This window comes from Periplaneta americana, chromosome 13, assembly GCF_040183065.1.
Source record: "Periplaneta americana isolate PAMFEO1 chromosome 13, P.americana_PAMFEO1_priV1, whole genome shotgun sequence".
Lineage (NCBI taxonomy): Eukaryota > Metazoa > Arthropoda > Insecta > Blattodea > Blattidae > Periplaneta > Periplaneta americana.
The window spans coordinates 86,367,707-86,388,408 of NC_091129.1; the positions used below are offsets into that span (position 1 = coordinate 86,367,707).

General features: G+C 35.3%; 2 protein-coding genes across 3 annotated transcripts in view; both read left to right on the top strand.

Moving 5' to 3' along the window:
* Positions 1-2,723, top strand: part of LOC138712082 (sodium-coupled monocarboxylate transporter 2-like) — a 71,011-nt gene extending 68,288 nt beyond the window's left edge. For both annotated transcript variants that reach the window (XM_069843476.1, XM_069843475.1), the window contains exon 13: positions 1,322-2,723. In XM_069843476.1, the coding sequence (XP_069699577.1) occupies positions 1,322-1,571 (250 nt within the window). In that variant the 3' untranslated portion in view covers positions 1,572-2,723. The remainder of the gene's footprint in view (positions 1-1,321) is intronic.
* Positions 2,724-13,423: 10,700 nt separating this feature from the next.
* On the top strand, positions 13,424-20,452 carry LOC138711643 (sodium-coupled monocarboxylate transporter 1-like). The gene is made up of 4 exons (XM_069842775.1): positions 13,424-13,632; positions 19,716-19,875; positions 20,015-20,132; positions 20,439-20,452. The coding sequence occupies exons 1-4, from the start codon at positions 13,424-13,426 to the stop codon at positions 20,450-20,452; spliced, it is 501 nt and encodes a 166-aa protein (XP_069698876.1).
* Positions 20,453-20,702: the final 250 nt, after the last annotated feature.

The following is a 20,702-nucleotide window of genomic DNA, read 5'->3' on the forward strand; positions in this document are numbered from 1 at the left end:
AGAGAAATGTAGCTATGTTTCGACGAAATTAAACACGTTGCAGGAAATGCCTTGTTACGACCACACAGAATTCAGTTCATTAAACAATAATAAGAAAAATCATAGCAGTAATACGTACTATAGATATGATAAGAAGAAGAAGAAGTTTAAGGCAAATGTGATGGGATTCTGTGGGAAACGAGACCATGGGAAGAGAACAAAACGAAATTCCTTATTTCTTATTGTTGGTCATTGTTGTTCGGAAACGTGTTCAGATTACATGGTAAAAGAAAATTATTTTAAATTTACATTATTGGTTGTGCCACAAGATTTTGAACATTAAAAAGGCATTTACTCAAAACTTTGAAAAAGTGAATTAGATTGTTCTTGCTTATACTCTTCATCTGGTTTTATTTTCTAAACCTACAGTCATTTCCAATAAGAATGTGTTATTATACTTGCATTGCTCAGACTCAAGTTCACCAACTCAGAAAATAGATTACATAATATGTCTACATAGAGTAAGAGTACAAACTCGACATAGTCTACACTGTCCACGTGCTGTTTACGTTTAGAAGTAGACTATCGAAATTTACGAAAAGGCGCACATTAGTAATCTGGAGACCAATATGTCGTAGAGACACTCATTGTCTCGACAGACTGATACGTCGTTGAGGCTGCACATATATTTTTCTAACAACTATTAATAGTTACAGACATTCAATTTGAACACCTCAGGCAAAGCAAACGATTCTATAGGCGTCCAAAAGGAAACCTCAGTGCGCATAAACCAGCGGGCGTGATTGTCTCGCGCAGATGACGTATACTCCCGTTCTCACCACGCTCTCACGCCTACTGCAGGGGAGTAGAGAGGTATAGCATGCGCGCCGCGAGGAGTCCGAACTGAGTTTTGCTTGTAGGATACCTATAGTTAACTCTTTTTAGTTGTAAATACACTTTTAATATAGCAAGTATAAAACAAAATATTATGACGGCCGGTAGAATCTAACGGTCCTGCAATGTATCGTATGTATGTAAGGAAAAAAAAAGAAACAAAGAAAGGAATAAGTAATTATATATAATTAGTCCTCAAGGGCTTTGCGCAATAATCACGTTTCATTTTTTAGTTAAATAAACTTGACGGTTAGCGCAATTGATCGTGAAAGGACGCAGTGCTGGGTCATAGTGCCCTTTCCTGAAATTCAATTCCACTCCACACTCGGTTCCATATAGTCCAGGTCACTCCGCATGATGGTTTACTTACTAAACTCCTTCTACCTAATGACGATATTTCTATACAGTTGTCGATAATGCAATGTTACTCAATTGATTCTTGTTGCAGGACTGATACTACAGAAGATGACGTATTCGTGCTATACAAGCTATCATTTTCCTACTACACGTTGCTTGGCACAATCATCATGATGCTGGTGGGCACAATTGTCAGCTGCTTGACAGAAGAACCCAACAAAGAGCAAACCGATCTGGTACTTTTCGCTCCCTTCGTCAGGAAGATTCTGAACAAGCGACGAGTCTCTCACAGTAATTCTAAGGAAGGCAAGAAACTTGTAGGGAGTGAATCATCTTGCTGACATTTTAAAAACACTTTTTTTTTTCATAGAAAGGTCTAAGTTTCTTGGTCATATTTGTTACAATGTACATTCAATTTATAATTTTCTAATCGAATTGCATTATTCAGTTGCAATTTTGTTGCTTTGCTTTTCTTCTGATCTAATTGTATCCTTACTCGTTTTATTATTTTGTCTTTCTTTTTTTCGTTTTTCTCTCCTACATTTCCGCTTTTAATCAATTTTCATCACAGGAATTCATACATCTACTCATGTATTTCTGTGTTCTTTCTAATTATTTATTCTCAGTTTATTTTTCTAATTTAATTTTAATTTTCATGCCATCGTGTCCTTCTCTTCATACCATTCTTTCGATATCACACATTTTGAAGAAGTAAGCTCCTGTGATCATATCCATATTCATAACTATTTGCATGTATTTATATTTGTATATATTTATACTAACAAAACATATAATTAAATGTAGATTAATAAAGTGAATTTATTAACAAATTATACATACAAATGAATTATGTACATTAGCAAAATTTGCCCTTAAATCCAGAGCACGGGTCTTTCGACTGCACAACTGGTCCTAATTTGTAGGTTTCTCCCTCCTCACCTATGATTAAAATCCAACCACTCTCCATAAAACAGATTAATATGCAAGTGGTACATACAAAACACATTACATCATATACCTAACTTAAGTTAACAACTAACATAAAAGTTTACAATTAAATAGGCAGCATTATTCTTTCGTCAGTACGTATCATAAACTTCAACAGCAGATATTCTAAGCTACCTCGCCTTGAAGAGAAACAATCTAGCCTTTTATTCGTATTCTGTTCCCCATGAGAATCAAGATATGCAAGAGAATCCCTATTGCGACCTAGCATGGAGGGTGTAGATATTTTCTTTTGAGATTCTCTGTTTCTGTACAGTGAACTAGAATGTGTTCCTAAGACTCCTTTTCTAGAAGTAATGGACAAAATGCAGTATCCTTCGTTGATAAATTTGTGACCCTTCCATGCTCCCAATCTTATCCACGCCAAACCCGCTCTGCCATCTTTGCTACAAGAATTTTTATATAATTTTCTCACCCTTCACCAGTTAATATAATTAAGTACATGTAACAAATACTAACTTTGACATAAAATGTAATGTACATAAAATAAAGATAATTGAAGACCTCCCTCAAAGAAGGTTGTATATCATATGGTATATGATATACAACCTTTGAGGGAGGTCTTCAATTATCATATTAAACGATAAATGTACACAACAAAGTACAAAGGAATCGAAATCATTTATGATATAATTACCGTAATGAATAAATATAGTAAAATGTAAACGAAATGAAACCATCTACTGCAATGTGGGAATGAGTGTTTGAATAAAACGAAATTGAAGTAGAAAAAGCCCTATGAAAATATAATCTAGTTTGTAAAATGCAAATTAAATGAAACTTGCCATCTCCAAATAATGCTATATTGTGGAATTAAATGAAAATAAATACCACAGACTATTACACAAGTGAATAAAATAAAAAGCGAATCGGTATCTCAAACGAGTTTTCATAAATGCAATAAAATTAAAAAGGAATAAAACTAGGTTTCACAAGCGGTTGCTTAATATATTCATAAATGAAAAGGAAACGAAGTAATGTTAAAAATGTAAAAAGAAAAATAAATTTAAAGGTCAAATAAAATGCAAGGATATGATTACAAAGGTCACCAAAATAAAATACTTTACATACTTACAAATGGCTTTTAAGGAACCCGCAGATTCATTGCCGCCCTCACATAAGGCCACCATCGGTCCCTATTCTGTGCAAGATTAATCCAGTCTCTATCATCATACCCCATCTCCCTCAAATTCACTTTAATATTATCCTCCCATCTACGTCTCGGTCTCCCAAAAGGTCTTATTCCCTCTGGCCTCCCAACTAACACTTTATATGCATTTCTGGATTCGCCCATACGTGCTACATGCCCTGCCCATCTCAAACGTTTGGATTTAATTTTCCTAATTATGTCAGGTGAAGAATACATTGTGTGCAGTTCTGCGTTGTGTAACTTTCTCCATTCTCCTGTAACTTCATCCCTATTAGCCCCAACTATTTTCCTGAGAACCTTATTCTCAAACACCTTTAATCTCTGTTCCTCTCTCAAAGTGAGAGTCCAAGTTTTACAACCATACACAACAACCGGTAATATAACTTTTATAAAAGAAAATACTTTAGGTTAATATAATAGAATAAAAATGTAATGAAACCTACAATCAAAGGGAAAAATTTATTTACAATATAATTATTAGAAATGAAATATCATATGATTAGGGATATTTGCATAACAAGGCAGCAGTCCGAGTGTAGCGAAATGAAATCAATTTCAATGTGTGTCGTGCACTAATATCTAGGCATCTGTTCATTAGTGCTAGTATATAAAAATTCCCTCCGAGTTCTCCACTGCAGCATCCCCACTCAATACAGGGTGAATAGTAAATGCCGTCTTCGAAGGCCACATCAAAACGTGCATAAATAATATAGAAACCAATAGTCTATCTTGCATTTTTTTCAAATGTCTAATGGGGCAAGTATTACTTCCGTGGGTGACGCTTCTGTATGCACGAGTTTAAGCTCAGACTGTAAGTCCAACATGTCCTTGTCGAACATCTCGAACTTCCAAATTGCACTTTCGTCACTCCAGGCACCGCACACACAGATTTCCTACGATCTAGTTCAACGCTGGACAACGGGTGAATCGCTTTGAAAACCGTCGCCTGCTTGAGGTACACAATGTAAATATCATGTGCTTACCTTACTTCACAATGCGAAAAAGATACGTATTCCAACATCAGTTTGAACTGAGACACTGCACAGAGAACTCACAGTACAGTACTTGAAAACACACCAGCTACAATTTCATTCGCAGTTCTCACGCTGAAGCCAAGAAATACGAACATTTCAGGCATAGGTACATGTCGCACACAACATTTCGCTGTTGTGTTCTTGACATTTAACACCTATTACTACGCACTATGGATAAAAAGTAATTAATTCCCCATTTGACTTCTGGGTATTGCCTCGAATATCTCCACAACTAAACATGAAAAAATTACGGTTCCTATCTCGAATTTAATCGCTACAATATCCTCAGTCTCTTCCCGGTTTTCGTAGTCGGCATTTAGTATTCAGTTTGTACAAGAGCTAGACTGCAGAAAGTCAACGTCAAAAATAAGGATCATTCTGTATTTTAGTTACTAGTGGTAAAGTATTTTTCACACGCTTGCTTACAATAGTCAATTTTAACGCGCTTTCCTAGAGTTAAAGAACCTACTTTTAGGAATGGCTGTGTAAAAATATAATAGAATATAATATAACAGAAAAAAAATGTATATAAAACGGTGAATAAATTACACCAACTACCTTCAAAGACCTTAAATCTAACTAGTAAACTATGTTACTAGTCACAGATGTATACCATGTAGGGAAAAGGATATAGTCACATACTCCATTCTCTCGTGGTTTAGTGCCTCATGAGTGATGCCTTACTTGTTCATTTCGTCACTCTGAATACAAGTTAGGTATACGGCGATCATAACTAGCTTTGCTTGACACGGAGAGCACTGCGAGTTAAAACAGGTCAGTCTTCAATAGGAGTTTCACCGCACACTCTGGTAGTGTATGTCTACATTTGTTTATTCGTGTGCACTTCTGTATATAAGTCGGTGAATAATAGAAATAGTACTCATGTACCCACCCAGAAACAAAATCTAAGTACTTACTGAGCATGAGCAGTATGTTATAACTGGAATTTGGAAAATCCAGGTGGCCCAAATTTTGTTTCTGGGTCGTATACTCTTTGACATGGCAAATGGTCGCTCTCCTGTCTGTGAATTTGTCTAAGAGTCGTTCAGGTTCACGCGAGATTTACACGGGGAAATGTTATGCATCGAAGTCCGAGGATGAAATAAAGTCATAGCAACGACGTATATGTGTGACACGAAACGACATATTCCACACGAAGCCTTTACGTCTTAGCGTTAGATCACTTTGTTCTCGTTACAAAGGCCGGACTTTATAAAATGCACGCGTGTAAACAGCGTTCACGATGATTCCGAGCCGAGGTCCGTGGACGGTCGGTCGCTATCGCTCTCACTACGGAAAATTAAAGATATGATATTGCAAATAATTATTCAAGAATATATCGTCGTTGTTCCTGCAATAACTCCCATGTGCAAAATATCAAATTTTTCAGTAGGAAGAAAAACTACATCATCATCCTATAGCAGAAATATATAGGAAACTGTGAATTCTTACATTTTTTAAACAAATTTGTATATAATTACATATTGGAGATTTTATTATTTACTGTATCACTATTTAAGTTATTTAACAGATCAAAAATGTCAAAATCGATAAATGTGTCAGTAGGAGTTATTACAGGAACAACGACGATATAGAGAATAAAAGTTGCAGAACATTAAATAATTTTAAGATTTTTGTTGTTAAATGCTGAATTTAAAAAATATAACAACATATCTTATAAGTCTACAGCTGACTCATTTTAGCAGAGACGGAACAGAAAAATAATTTAGGTTTCAATACAATACCAGTTTCACATCTATCCTTGCCTTTGCATAACTTGAATGATTCTCTCTTTACCTTAATCGGTAAAATACTCCGGATGTCTGTATTTTTCCGGGTACTGGTAGGTGATATACAGGAAAGGATTAGAGGGCAAAATGTGTGAAGAGATTCAGAAAGAGTTCTACAAAATCATCACTGGTTAAAAAGAGCGGCTTATAGATTTAACCTACGACATTTTTGGACGAGAAATGTATTTTTATTTATTTATTTTTTTCTTTTAAATGACTCCTAATACTCTACCCCACATGTCTGAAAAGTTTTAAGGGCGTTTAAACTAAAACAAATTTATATGACATTCATTCACTCATTTAGTGTCCTGCCCTAAGGACAGATCTTTCACTGCAAACTCAGCTTTCTCCAGTCTTTCCTAGTATCTGCCTACCTCTTTGTTTCCTTATATGATTCATACATCTTAATATCGTCTATCATCTGATATCTTCTTCTACCCCGAACTCTTCTCCCGTTCACCTTCCTTTCAGTGTATCCTTCAGTAGGCAGTTTCTTCTAAGCCTGTGACCCAACCAATTCCTTTTCCTCTTTCTGATCAGTTTCAGTACCATTCTTTCTTCACCCACTCTTTCCAACACAGCTACGTTTCTTATTTTGTCTTTCCACTTCACACGTTCCATTCTTCTCCACATACACATATCAAATGTTCCTATTCGCTTCTCTTCACTTCGTCGTAATGTCCATGTTTCTGACCCATACAATACCACATTCCATACAGAACACTTCACTAGTCTCTTCCTTAGTGTTCTTTTTCCAGAGGTTCTTGGCCATTGCTATCCTCCTTTTGACTTTCTGGCAGCAGTTCATGTTACTGCTTATAGTACACCCCAAGCATCTGAAGCTGTCCACTTGCTCTACTGCCTCATTTAGAATTCACAAGTTTATCTTCTGTATTTTTCTTCCTATGACCATGCTCTTCGCTTTATTTTCATTTATTTTCATCCCATACTGCTTATAGCTGTCATTTAGTTCCAGTAACATATGCTTTAGTATCATTTCCTCTTATGCTAACAACGCCATATCATCAGAAAATCGTATGCACTTTATTCTTCTTCCTCCTACTATCACTCCTCTCTTATATGACATAAACAAAACAATAATTGTTAGTTGGGGATAGTTATGTTGGGATTATTTTACGAATAATTTTTTTCTCTATAGTCTGTCATATTTAAAAATTTTATTAAATAGTTATGTTCCTAACGTGGCAAAGGTGATACCTATATAAAAATCTTGAGACTGAAAATCAAATTTGTAGGAGGAGAAGAATTTTTAAAATTCCCCCCTTTCTAAATAGAATAACTGAAAAAAAAATTGTATAAATGCCAAATTTTGGTAAATCTATTAGGAAGCTATGAGACATAAGTGTACAAAAATGAGAACTCAATCTTAAAAAAAAAAAATAGAAATTTTCATCTTCTCTAGAGACCTTATTTAAATATCAGAAAAAGAAAGACCTAATGGCTCCAAAGGAATGATGTACTTGCGTATAGAACTATTGTTACTCAGTAGTCTGCATTTAACAAAGCTTCAACAGCATTACTCGATTCGCGATGCATATCATGGAACTTCTTCCTGTCTTATCTCTAGCCCTCATCATATACGTACATAAAATCTGTGAACAGTCCACAAAGAGTGTTTTTTTTAAGTACTAAATTATATTTTGCACACTGTCATGAATTCCATTCCTGAATTATTTCCTAGTATTCTAGTTCTTGGTTATGAAGCAAGTGTATGAAGGTTGTAATACTCTTATCTGAGGCATGTGTAACTGACATATCAACATTTTAAGGTCAACACATGGAACAAAACGTTTATGTTTGCAAATATTTTATAGATATTATAATGCGAAAAGAATGTCCAACACTCTCCGAGAAGTAATGATAGCAATTTCATTGACTGCTAGTGAGGGACTTTCCGCATGGCAACATTTTAATGGTTCCCGAACAACATATACAGAGTGATACGAATAAACGCATTTCACAAAATTTCAGTCAATTCACTATATTACGGCTGACATTTTTCTTTTCATTCTCTGCTTGAGTGGAAGAGAAGGCCTTACGTACGTAACTCTGTCAGAATAGAAATACATTTTTTGTATCATTATATTATTAGTATTATTATTATTATTATTATTATTATTATTACTATTCCTAGTTAATCAGAGATATAGGCTACATAAACGTGATCATGTAGTACACTTATGCCTCAATGAGGAAGGAACGGAATGGAATTTAAGTGAGGTGGGCACGGATGACCCAGCACTGCGACCTGTTGAGGTCTATTGCGCTAACCGTCGATATGGAATGAGTTGCGTGCCATAGATCTCCTACGCGCACCAACCCAACCACATGACTCCCTAACGACTGGTCCCTACAGCCAACAGAAATCCATATACCATTTCTGCTTCGGCAACTTCCCTCAAGGACCCCCTGTCGGTCCGACGCGAAACTCCTCCGCCGAGTAGGTCCGCCACGGGTGAGGAAAGGATGATGAGGAAGGAAAGGAAGTGGCGAAGATGAGTGTGGTTCCAATCGCCTGATAAATTTACCTGATATTCATCCACAAGATTGAGGGAAAAAACCCGAAATAACCTCACCCAGGCAACTCGTCCTTGCCGGGAATCGAACCCGGGACCGCTGGGTTCGAAGTTACACTCGCTAACCTCTCAGCCACAACGGTGGACCAAAGAGGAAGGACTTTGGATTAATGGATTGCATAATAAGTCAACGTTTCTTAATACAAAAGACAACATACTTGATTTCACTTAAACATAACAGGCCTATTTAAGAAATGAATTTAATTAATAATGCATATATTATGTTCACATAAAATAATGATACGAATATTGTAACGGTGTAACAGTTTTTTCTGTGTATGAAAATATGCCATAAAAAGTGTTGTATCATATTATTTTAAAAAAATATAGGGTTATTCAAATTTCAGAAAAGATTATTTTATTTTCACAGAAATTTATGTTTCTTTGTATGGAAACGAAATAAACAAACAACTATTCTTGAATTACTAACTCTGTGTGTGTTTTTTTTATAAATTTTATATACCATAGATAATAATTGTTTTGGAGACCATATTTATAAAAATATGTATAGTTCATTCCCCATTGTATTAACACGGTAGTAGGCTATAGCAACAGAATTAATCGTGTATGTGCACAAGGAAAAACATAAAAAGTAACTAACGCAGATTTGGTCAAAACATCATATGATTACAAGTAAAGAAATTTTAAAGTATTCTGATACATTGATTCCTGAAAATAATTATGATTCACCCTGTACATTAAGAGAATGTGAAATATTTACGAGATTATTTTATAGGTGAACATTATGATTCTGAATTCTAATAACGATGAACCTTACGTTTAAAATTATGCACCAACATACTAGTATTATCACATATCTACGTAAATGTTGTCATAATAAATAACAGATAATGTACAAGACTACAAGAATCCTAAAAACAATAAGAGGGTGATAATCCAGAAGAAAGCCTACAGAATGTAGATGAATGTTCGACGCTCATAATCTGTGTGAATAGTTACAAGCAAGTGCATACTGTATAATAATAATTAACACGGAAGAAAATTTGGAGTGGCTATTAATTTTCTTCACAAACTGTTTATGATTCTAAATTTCAATATTGAAAGTTTTCTAAACCTCTATTATTAGGAAATGTGAACAATAAACAAAATTCCTTCTCGTATTGTACTTTTGTGAACAGAACTCACTCAAAGGTATGTATCAACATTTACATTAGATTTGGAATATTGCATAAAGAGATAACTCGTCTACAAATATTCCTATATTTCATTACAGTTGACGCCCCTGGTATGCATAAAGTTTAACTGCATTTCCTTACAGTGCTAATACCACCATCACGTGTACCAATCACCATTTACTGTATAAATTTTCGTCGAGGAAAATGAATTCATGAATGAATTAATTTTAAAACGATAAATTGTTATCTAGAGAACACATTACAAAATGGCAGCAGAATAAGACAAAAACCTCTGATACTGATTGTGAATTACTATATATTTTTGAGAATGTGGAAATAAAAGAAAACAAAGCTTAATAAACCTGATGTATGAAATGAGTATGACGATGACAATTTTACGGCAAGATTTAGACTAAAATGGATACTGTTTTACTGATGATTTAAAATATTATGTAGGCCTACAGATATGAATAGTTCACACTACCACCATTGTAAAGAAATGCTAATTTTTTAAATAATGAAAATTTAATTTTAAACAAATTCATGAGGTAATATTGTAATATTCCAATACCAGTATTACGTTCTGCATTCCTGTAAGCATTAGTATGAGCATTAAAATATAACCTAGCTACAGACTCCCGTGATCTTGCCGTGATCATCATAATTTAAAACAGTATTGATTGATTCCTGTACGCTTAAAACAGTATCCATTTTTAGTCTTAATCTTGCCGTAAAATTTTCATCGTCATACTCATTTCATACATCAGGTTTATTACGCCTTATTTTCTTTTGTTTTCGCATTCTAAAAAATATAGGCTATATTAATTCACAATCAGTATCAGAGATTTTTGTCTAACGCTACTGCCTATTTATAATTTGTTCTCTAGATAACAATTTAACAGCGACTGAAAGCATGGAATTGCTTATTCGGAAGATATCCTTCGAATAGTGCACTATTCCGAGTTTGTACAACACATTTCTCGCATAACCATGGAATTAATTTTAACAGGACTTAATTCCTTGTTCGTACAACTGGCCTTACTGATACAAAAAAAAAATCATAGGTTCTTCCACAGCAATAAGACATTATTATGTTTCCTTGTAATGAAGTTCATAAAAGCAAACTGCTATCTGTCACGGCATACTAAATACTACTGCCAATCACTCAGAGCGATTACATGTCAAGTATTGTACAATAAGACGCTTCTTTACAAAGCGTCTTATCAAGAAACATAACTGTGATTGATTGATTTTAAGGCGGTTTTGAAGCGTTTTTGGCCAATATCGCACATTCATTCTAAGAAATGAACAGTCGTAATAACAGGGAATGGTTTATTCCTTAGAAGCAAGAGGTTCAAAGTAATCGATTTTTTTGTGTAAATAATCACTTGTTATTAAATGAAAATCACGCTGGAAGAACAAGGTAAGTCAATATCGTAAATTTTCTGATTCGAGTTTGAAATATGTCAGCCAACTATGGGTCTATACTTACAGGCGATGTAAATATTGACAGCAGAGAGAGAGAGAGAGAGAGAGAGAGAGAGAGAGAGAGAGAGAGAAAGAAAGAAAGAAAGAAAGAGTGAGAGAAGGATAATTTCCACTGAACCAATGACAGAGGTCTCATTCTACGCTTACCTTGAAGTTGGGCGGTCTCAAACGTTCTATCCCCGCCCAAATTAAAGACAATCCTAGAATGGGACTTCTGTTATTGGTTGAGTAAGAATATTATATTACTCTCCTCCTCTTCCGGTAATATTTACGTCGCCTGTCAGATGTTATGGAATGAAATATAAGTAGCTAAGATTTTTGACAAATAATCTTACATTTTTCAAGAATATGTTATAAGTCTGTATTATAGACTCAAAGATGGGTAAGCAATGAAGTTCTAAATTTTCCTTCTGAAAATTTTACTAAACTTACTTAATTTGATCTCTACATACAATCTTCAAATGCTATTTCAGATGTTATTAAAATTAATTTAAGTTATATTTTATTTCACTCACATGTAATTTTCTTCAGGTCCGAACAAAAAATTACAAAATAATTAAGTTTTATCCCTGATCACATATATATCAGATGCTCATCTCTATGTTAAAATCGGTAGCACTTTGAAGAGAACAGCCGCCAGGATTGTCACCCGTCCGGCCGTAAACGAAGACGAGATGGCAGTACAGTCGCTAAAGCAATTGAATCAGGGATTGGAGAAACAGTACATGTCACTATTTGTGACAAAATGAGTTTATTCGAGTTCTATGGACTGTTGATATAGGACTATCACTCCATGCAGAAACCACATATGTCAGTATAGCCGTCTCACATTTGGAGACCTGTGAAATCCTGGAAGCGCACAGAAACAACTCATGTCAAAGACATGTGCCGACACATTGGTTCCGATTCCAGACGGCAGACATCTAAGACACAAGGATACAAAAACTTATCCCACTGAATGACAAATGTCTCAATTCTGGTGGTAAATACGTTGAAAAAGAATTCAACAATTGCTGTATCTGTGCAAATAAAACTTTCCATGAAGTTTTGTTCTCTTTCTGTAAACGGCCCCAGAGAAACTTATTTTTTTACTGCCTTCGTAATTGCGCTCGAAATTTCTTTTGATATTATTAAAATGATGGAAGAAAAACAATTATTTTTCAATGTGACCCCATGAGAATGATCAGTACGTATAAAAGGGAAATACCATATTTACCTTCTACATTGGAATATCCAGACAAAATCGTGCCAATTCAAAGAGAGAAGCTTGATGATATACGCAAACTAATGCGTTACATACCACATGAATATGAAGAATTTTACAATAATATTCTTCAGTGGCCTATTGTGGAAAAATAAGTACATTTATATGTTGAACAGTAGACCTATGCATATATTATATATCTAATTTGACAAATAAACTTTAGTTGAACTGAAATTATTATACTACAATTTTGAATTCTTGCAGAAACAGCACATATCAAGATAATATATATTTATTTCATTAACAATTCATTAGATTCCAATAAATTTGGTATAAAACGACAAATCTATTAGGCTTCTGCCTGAAGAAGCCAGTACTACAACCAATGATGTGGTCTACCACCAGTAATACCGTTTCTTATGTCCACTGAAAAATTTAGTTTTCATGACATGTGCTGTTTCTGCAATCCCCGATTCAATTCAAATGGGAGTTAAGACGTGACCCTTTATGTAACAACTAGATGACAGCATAGTAAACCTAACAAAAGTTGTTACCGTTGAGCAATCTGTTATAGTGATCTGGGGTTTTGTAATACGTGTATAAATAACAACTTACTTAAAATTTGAATTAGGATAAGTAAACTATGTTCTAAAAAATGTGTCCCAGAACTGCGGATTAAAATGCTCCTTACGCAATGAAAGAAATATTTCTTAACACTGATTTTAGTTACTGTATCTGTAATTTCTATATTAGAAGTAACTGAAAGAAATCTATCCAACTAGTGTCAACATGGTGATCGACCAAGAACACACGAACCTCGTGCAGCAGCATCTATTCGGGTGGCTAGATTACACTCTCTTAGTCGTCATGCTTGTGGCGACGTCACTCATAGGGCTGTACTTCGGAGTCTGGGGCAAGAAATCTGACACAACAGAAGAGTATCTGCACGGCAGCAAGAATCTGAGAGTCATCCCAGTAGCTGTATCTTTAGTAGTCAGGTAAAGATTTTTAAAGAAACTAAGTCCAGAATTGCTGTCTAACTTCACAAGTTTCGGAAGGCAATAAAGGGTTACGACAATGCCCATCTTGATGAAATTAAATTATTCTTTTTTTTACTTTGTGCGGAGATGGGACCCGAAGGCTTGCACTGCAGCCTGAGGCTTATTATTGTGCTTAACAGTGAATGATTGGGTAGCCGAACAGCCATGCTCTTGGTCAAGTACAGCACCACAAACTTAACCCAGGCTGTTCCATGGATGATGATGTGTGAATTAATGACGGTGAAATGAGTCCGAAATCCAAGGCCGGAAGTTACCCAGCATTTCTGCTCCAATTGGTTGTGGAAAACCCCGGAAAAACCCCCAGCCAAGTAACTTGTCCTAACTAGATTTGAACCCGGAACCGCTCGTTCATGGTCATATGCGCTAACCGTTATTCCACAGCGGTGGACAAATTACGTCTTGCATAAGGAATGTTGAAATTAGACAACTGACTTTATGCAACTCATGTACACATGATTTGACTTTGTGCTATACAGTAGTCTTATCTGGTTTAGTTTCTTACTGAGAAAATGTTTTTTTTTTCCCCCATTCGTAATTTTTTTTACGATTTTAAGTACATTAGCCCCTGCAATATTTAACTAATTTAGCAAATTTGAAAGACATTGTTCCAGTCAATGTAAAACACCTAAACAAACAAATCCTGAAATTTTCACTTTTGTAGATTAAATAAAAGCTCAGAAAAAATGAATGACATAATATACATACTAGACTCCCTTCTTAGAAAAACTCAAAAAGAAAGTGAATGTAATTTTAGTATAGGCTTAATCATACAGTACATTATGTGTTATATAGCATTCTGCAGAGGAAAACTCAAGAAATATATTGGAAAATTTAAAATAGTACATAATTTTCCCATCAAATTCCGTACATTTTTAGAATATAAGCGTTAAAATTAAAATTTAAATACTCTTTCAAAAAAATTTAAATGGATATAATATTAATATAGTCACATATGATATACTATTTTAGAGATGGAAAACCAAATAAATAATTACTTGGAAAAATGAAAAGTACATCTAAATTTTCACCCAAAACGCAATTTCATTCTTCCTTAACTGGAGAAATATTGTAGACCCGTTGAACCGTACAAAATGTCGCTAACATGACGGAACATTATACGTAGCCCTTTAATATTTTTGTTCCCAAAATTGGTAAACTTCATCAAAGAAGTAAATAATTATGACCGCTGAAGTAGTTTCGTAAGAGACGACTAACTTATTACTCCTGAACGAAAATTACAATGTCAAAGAAGTCGTAATTATTTACCGATTTGTTGAAAATTGTTCCCACATTTTCCTTCGACGAATTAAACGATAATCCCTGAAACACACATTCCATTTATCCATTTCGTTCTGATAACATGTTATGACATCTTAAAAAAATCTGTATCTTCTTTAGTGCATTCAAAATATAATATAATATAATTGCTAAATCTTGCACTTGATTGCAGACAATTCTTAAATTATATAGTTACGAATTTTGGTACCAACATATTGCCCCCTCTCTTTTGTTTCACATGGCTCGGTACAGCCTGGACACTAGTCGCGAGCATATGTGGAATGTCCCCCGAGCACGAGTAAAAAATTTAAATTATGCTTTATTTAACGACACTCGCAACTGCCGAGGTTATATCAGCGTCGCCGTTGTGCCGGAATTTTGTCCCTTAGGCGTTACTTTACATGCCAGAAAATCTACTAACATGAGCCTGTCGCATTTAAACACATTTAAATCTCATCGACCAGGGCCGGGGTCGAACCCGCAACCTCGAGCACAGAAGACCAGCGCTATACCAATACGCTACCGAGGCCTACAGCACGAGTATGTAACTTACTCATTCTGGGGGGTGGTAGTGTGTTTCATATAAAAAAGAAATATGTATCTTTGTTCTGGCAATAAAGTAGGCCTATTATTATTATTATTATTATTATTATTATTATTATTATTATTATTATTATTATTCAGAGAGGGTTTGGAATTCAACGGGTTACATCAGCTGCTTGTCTATGCGGATGACGTGAATATGTTAGGAGAAAATCCACAAACGATTAGGGACAACACGGGAATTTTACTCGAAGCAAGTAAAGAGATAGGTTTGGAAGTAAATCCCGAGAAGACAAAGTATATGATTATGTCTCGTGACGAGAATATTGTACGAAATGGAAATATAAAAATTGGAAATTCATCTTTTGAAGAGGTGGAGAAGTTCAAATATCTGGGAGCAACAGTAACAAATATAAATGATACTCGGGAGGAAACTAAACACAGAATAAATATGGGAAATGCCTGTTGTTATTCGGTTCAGAAACTTTTATCATCCAGTTTGCTGTAGAAAAATCTGAAAGTTAGATTTTATAAAACAGTTATATTACCGGTTGTTCTGTATGGTTGTGAAACTTGGACTCTCACTTTGAGAGAGAGGAACAGAGATTAAGGGTGTGTTTGAGAATAAGGTGCTTAGGAAAATATTTGTGGCTAAGAGGGATGAAGTGAGAGGAGAATAGAGAAAGTTACACAACACAGAACTGCACGTATTGTATTCTTCACCTGACATAATTAGGAACATTAAATCCAGACGTTTGAGATGGGCAGGGCATGTAGCACGTATGGGCGAATCCAGAAATGCGTATAGAGTGTTAGTTGGGAGACCGGAGGTGGAGAGACCTTTGGGGAGGCCGAGACGTAGATGGGAAGATAATATTAAAATGGATTTGAGGGAGGTGGTATATGGTGATAGAGAATGGATTAATCTTGCTCGGGATAGGGACCAATGGCGGGCTTATGTGAGGGCGGCAATGAACCTCCGGGTACCTTAAAAGCCAATAAGTAAGTATTATTATTAATATTATTATTATTATTATTATTATTATTATTATTATTATTATTATTATTATTTCTTATACTAGAATATGCCATTAGGAAAGTTCAGAATAACAGGCAGGGTTTGGAATTGAACGGGTTACATCAGCTTCTTGTCTATGCAGATGACGTGAATATGTTAGGAGAAAATACACAAACGATTAGGGAAAACACGGAAATTTTACTTGAAGCAAGTAAAGCGATTGGTTTGGAAGTAAATCCCGAAAAGACAAAGTATATGATTATGTCTCGTGATCAGAATATTGTACGAAATGGAAATATAAAAATTGGAGATTTATCCTTCGAAGAGGTGGAAAAATTCAAATATCTTGGAGCAACAGTAACAAATATAAATGACACTCGGGAGGAAATTAAACGCAGAATAAATATGGGAAATGCATGTTATTATTCGGTTGAGAAGCTCTTATCATCCAGTTTGCTGTCCAAAAATCTTAAAGTTAGAATTTATAAAACAGTTATATTATCGGTTGTACTGTATGGTTGTGAAACTTGGACTCTTACTCTGAGAGAGGAACATAGGTTAAGGGTGTTTGAGAATAAGGTTCTTAGGAAAATATTTGGGGCTAAGCAGGATGAAGTTACAGGAGAATGGAGAAAGTTATACAACACAGAACTGCACGCATTGTATTCTTCACCTGACATAATTAGGAACTTAAAATCCAGACGTTTGAGATGGGCAGGGCATGTAGCACGTATGGGCGAATCCAGAAATGCATATAGAGTGTTAGTTGGGAGACCGGAGGAAAAAGACCTTTGGGGAGGCCGAGACGTAGATGGGAGGAAAACATTAAAATGGATTTGAGGGAGATGGGGTGTGATGATAGAGATTGGATTAATCTTGCACAGGATAGGGACCGAAGGCGGGCTTATGTGAGGGCGGCAATGAACCTTCGGGTTCCTTAAAAGCCATTTGTAAGTAAGTAAGTAAGTATTATTTCTTATAAGCTGTATCATTCTCGTGGATAGATTACAGCATTTTTCTGTCCTTGCTCTAGGTTTAGTAATAGGAATGCTAAGGCACTGTTGTTCTTTTTCTGCATCACAGCATTTTATTATATTTGCAATAATGTTTTCTTCTTTGCTATAGATTGTCAATCCTTGTGTCCTCTTTGTCGACGTATTTATAATTAATAAACAAAAAAACTGCTAACTATATAAGCTTAAACTAAAAGTACATAAATTTCATTAACTGTATTATTATCAACACTATTAACACTAAAAGCAAACGATCACTAAACCAGTACAAAGACTTTCGGTATACTGAAAACAATCATCAATGTTGAAATTAATAAAACACTACAATAAAAACGCAAATATTTTTCCACAAACTCGCAAGCACTCTCAGACACGTGTAGAATTCATGTTTGTGAAACTGGATTATTGCCACGAACAGCAAGGTGGGCATGCGCAACTATTTCCCCTCCGTCCCGTCTAGGATCTCCTGGCGTGACTTGCATTGTGTCACGAAGCATTGGAAAAAAGAAATATTTACTGGTACGTAAATACATATCGCACTCCCAGTAAAATAGTGTCGTAAGTCGAAAATTGTGACTTGTAAAGATATGCCATTTCCTAGTAAAATACTGCTGTAAAATATTTTAATAAATATATACCAAAACCTTTCATAATTTACTATTTTATTCTTCGAATTTCATACTTCCAACTAGTGCAATGCGTTGAAAATAATTTACGGAAGCATTAAGTGATTTTCGACATATGACAATGTTTACTGGGTGTGCGTTATACAAACAGAAAAACAAAAAAAGTAATTATTTTCTAAGCTTTCATATCATTGCTCATAATTGTAACACTTTTAACATCTTAACTCTAGAAAGTTTTATAGTAAAAAGTAAAAATTGAAGTACCGGTTAACTGAAGAAATTGTTCGAGTAACGCACCGTATTAAATTTGTACTCTTCTATCACGTCTAGTTTATGACTGCAGATAACAGAGCGGTAGCAAGGGTGGTAAGATTTGAACGCGCGTTGTTATTAGAACGAAATTGAAGAAAAGGACGTAATAGAACGGATGACATCGCCGCTTTACGTCCTCGTTGAGACTTTTATCCAATTACAACACGAAATTCTTGTCAGAAAAATAATATATTTATTATAAATCTTATTCGTCTCAAGTTTCCCTTGTTTTTTTTTAGTAGGTTATTTTACGACGCTTTATCAACATCTTTGGTTATTTAGCGTCTGAATGAGATGAAGGTGATAATGCCGGTGAAATGAGTCCGAGGTCCAGCACCGAAAGTTACCCAGCATTTGCTCATATTGGGTTGAGGGAAAACCCCGGAAAAAACCTCAACCAGGTAACTTGCCCCGACCGGGAATCGAACCCGGGCCACCTGGTTTCTCGGCCAGACCGCTGACCGTTACTCCACAGGTGTGGACAAGTTTCCCTTGTTTCCTGTCCCAGCATTCACAGCCACATAATGAGAAGTTATGCAGCATGTAGAGCCAACACTTTGAATCATTATTCAAGAACGTTCCCATTCCTGGAGTTCGTTTTTGGTGCCTAGTGATTAGAGATGAACGAAGCTAACTTCCGCTCTCGCTCGCTGTGTTCATTGCACTTGTCTTTCGAGTCTCGCCTCGTAAATCTCGTGCGCTTCGAGTCTAGCTCATCATTCTCGAAATAGCATTTGGTCGGCGGGAAAAATTTCGTAACTTTGTACAACATACATCATTGAAATAAATAACATAGGAGATGTTTAACTGTTACAAAAAGACAAAACAAAACAGTATCATATTTATTTTTAACTCACCTAAGTACTTATACTTTCCTACTTAGTTACGTACCTCATGATTTACTGAATTACCAGATTACCAATTTATTTATTTATTTATTTACTCATTTTTTTATTTTTGAGCAACAAATTCGCAATGGGGAAAACTTCCTATGATCAGGGAAAGCTACTGCGAAATGGATAGCACAAATAAAACAGTTCAGCTCGTAAAACCTCTCTATTGAGCAATCAGAGAACACCAAACACAACTTGATCCTACATAAATTATTAATTTCATTTGATAACATCGTAATCATTGAAGTACTAAATTACTCAGCTACGTTATAAGAAATCCAGTATACTTTATGTCTATATTGAACACTTATATAATTCTACGAGTCGTTCGTTGCAGCTTCTTGAGTGGGATCGTGACAATGGGGGCTCCCACGGAAATTTACCTTTACGGCACACTACACTGGCTCATCTGCGTGGACTTCGTGCTGGTTGCTATAGTGACGTACCACGTTTATCTACCCGTCTTCTATGACCTCAAGATAACGTCGATGTACGAAGTAAGTCAAAGCGAACTCTTAATCCAATTAAGTTTCATATAATACAGGGTGTTTCCTTTTGTGTAGGAGTAATACATGAAGAATTGTATTGCAAATATTGAACGAAATCACTTTCTCATTATAATTCCCACCATTCCAGTATTTGGAGATGAGATTTAACCGAAGTGTTCGTGTAATAGCTTCCTCTTTGTGGACTTTCCACCAGCTGCTCATCAACTCGGTGGTCATATATGTGCCAGCGCTGGCCGTCAGCAGGGGTAAGTAACATTCTATAGAATTATTTTAAAATAACTTAGTTATAATTAATGTAATTTCTAAACAAATAGAACTATCAAGTTTAACTACTCGTACTATATATGTGAAAACAGACTTTTATTCCGCGCTGAAACTCCTGATCGCACCTCTATCAAATTGGCCATTGCCATGGTATGAAATGGCTACATAAAATGAGGGCAACCACCAGTCTCTCTACCGTCGAAAAGGCGTTTTAGGTAAAGCTGCTAGATGGAAGTACAGTTGCTCCATTCAATTCCATAAGTGTTATAACGTAATTTCTTTTGCAGTCGCTAGAGGGTAGCATAGTGAAATTGGTAGACATGGTAGCCTTGAAAGCCCATTAGACTGATAAATCAGGCATATGTGATCAGGGTTAAAACAAAAGCTTATTGTTAAAGCTTCAGTAATTACATATGACTTCGAAAATTTCAGACGATACTTTAGTCTTCCCATAACTCCTCTAATTGTACTGCTTTATCAACGATTATAAAATCTTTCCAGATTTTAAATCATATTTTATTCATAAAAAATAATTGCATTAATCTTCACTG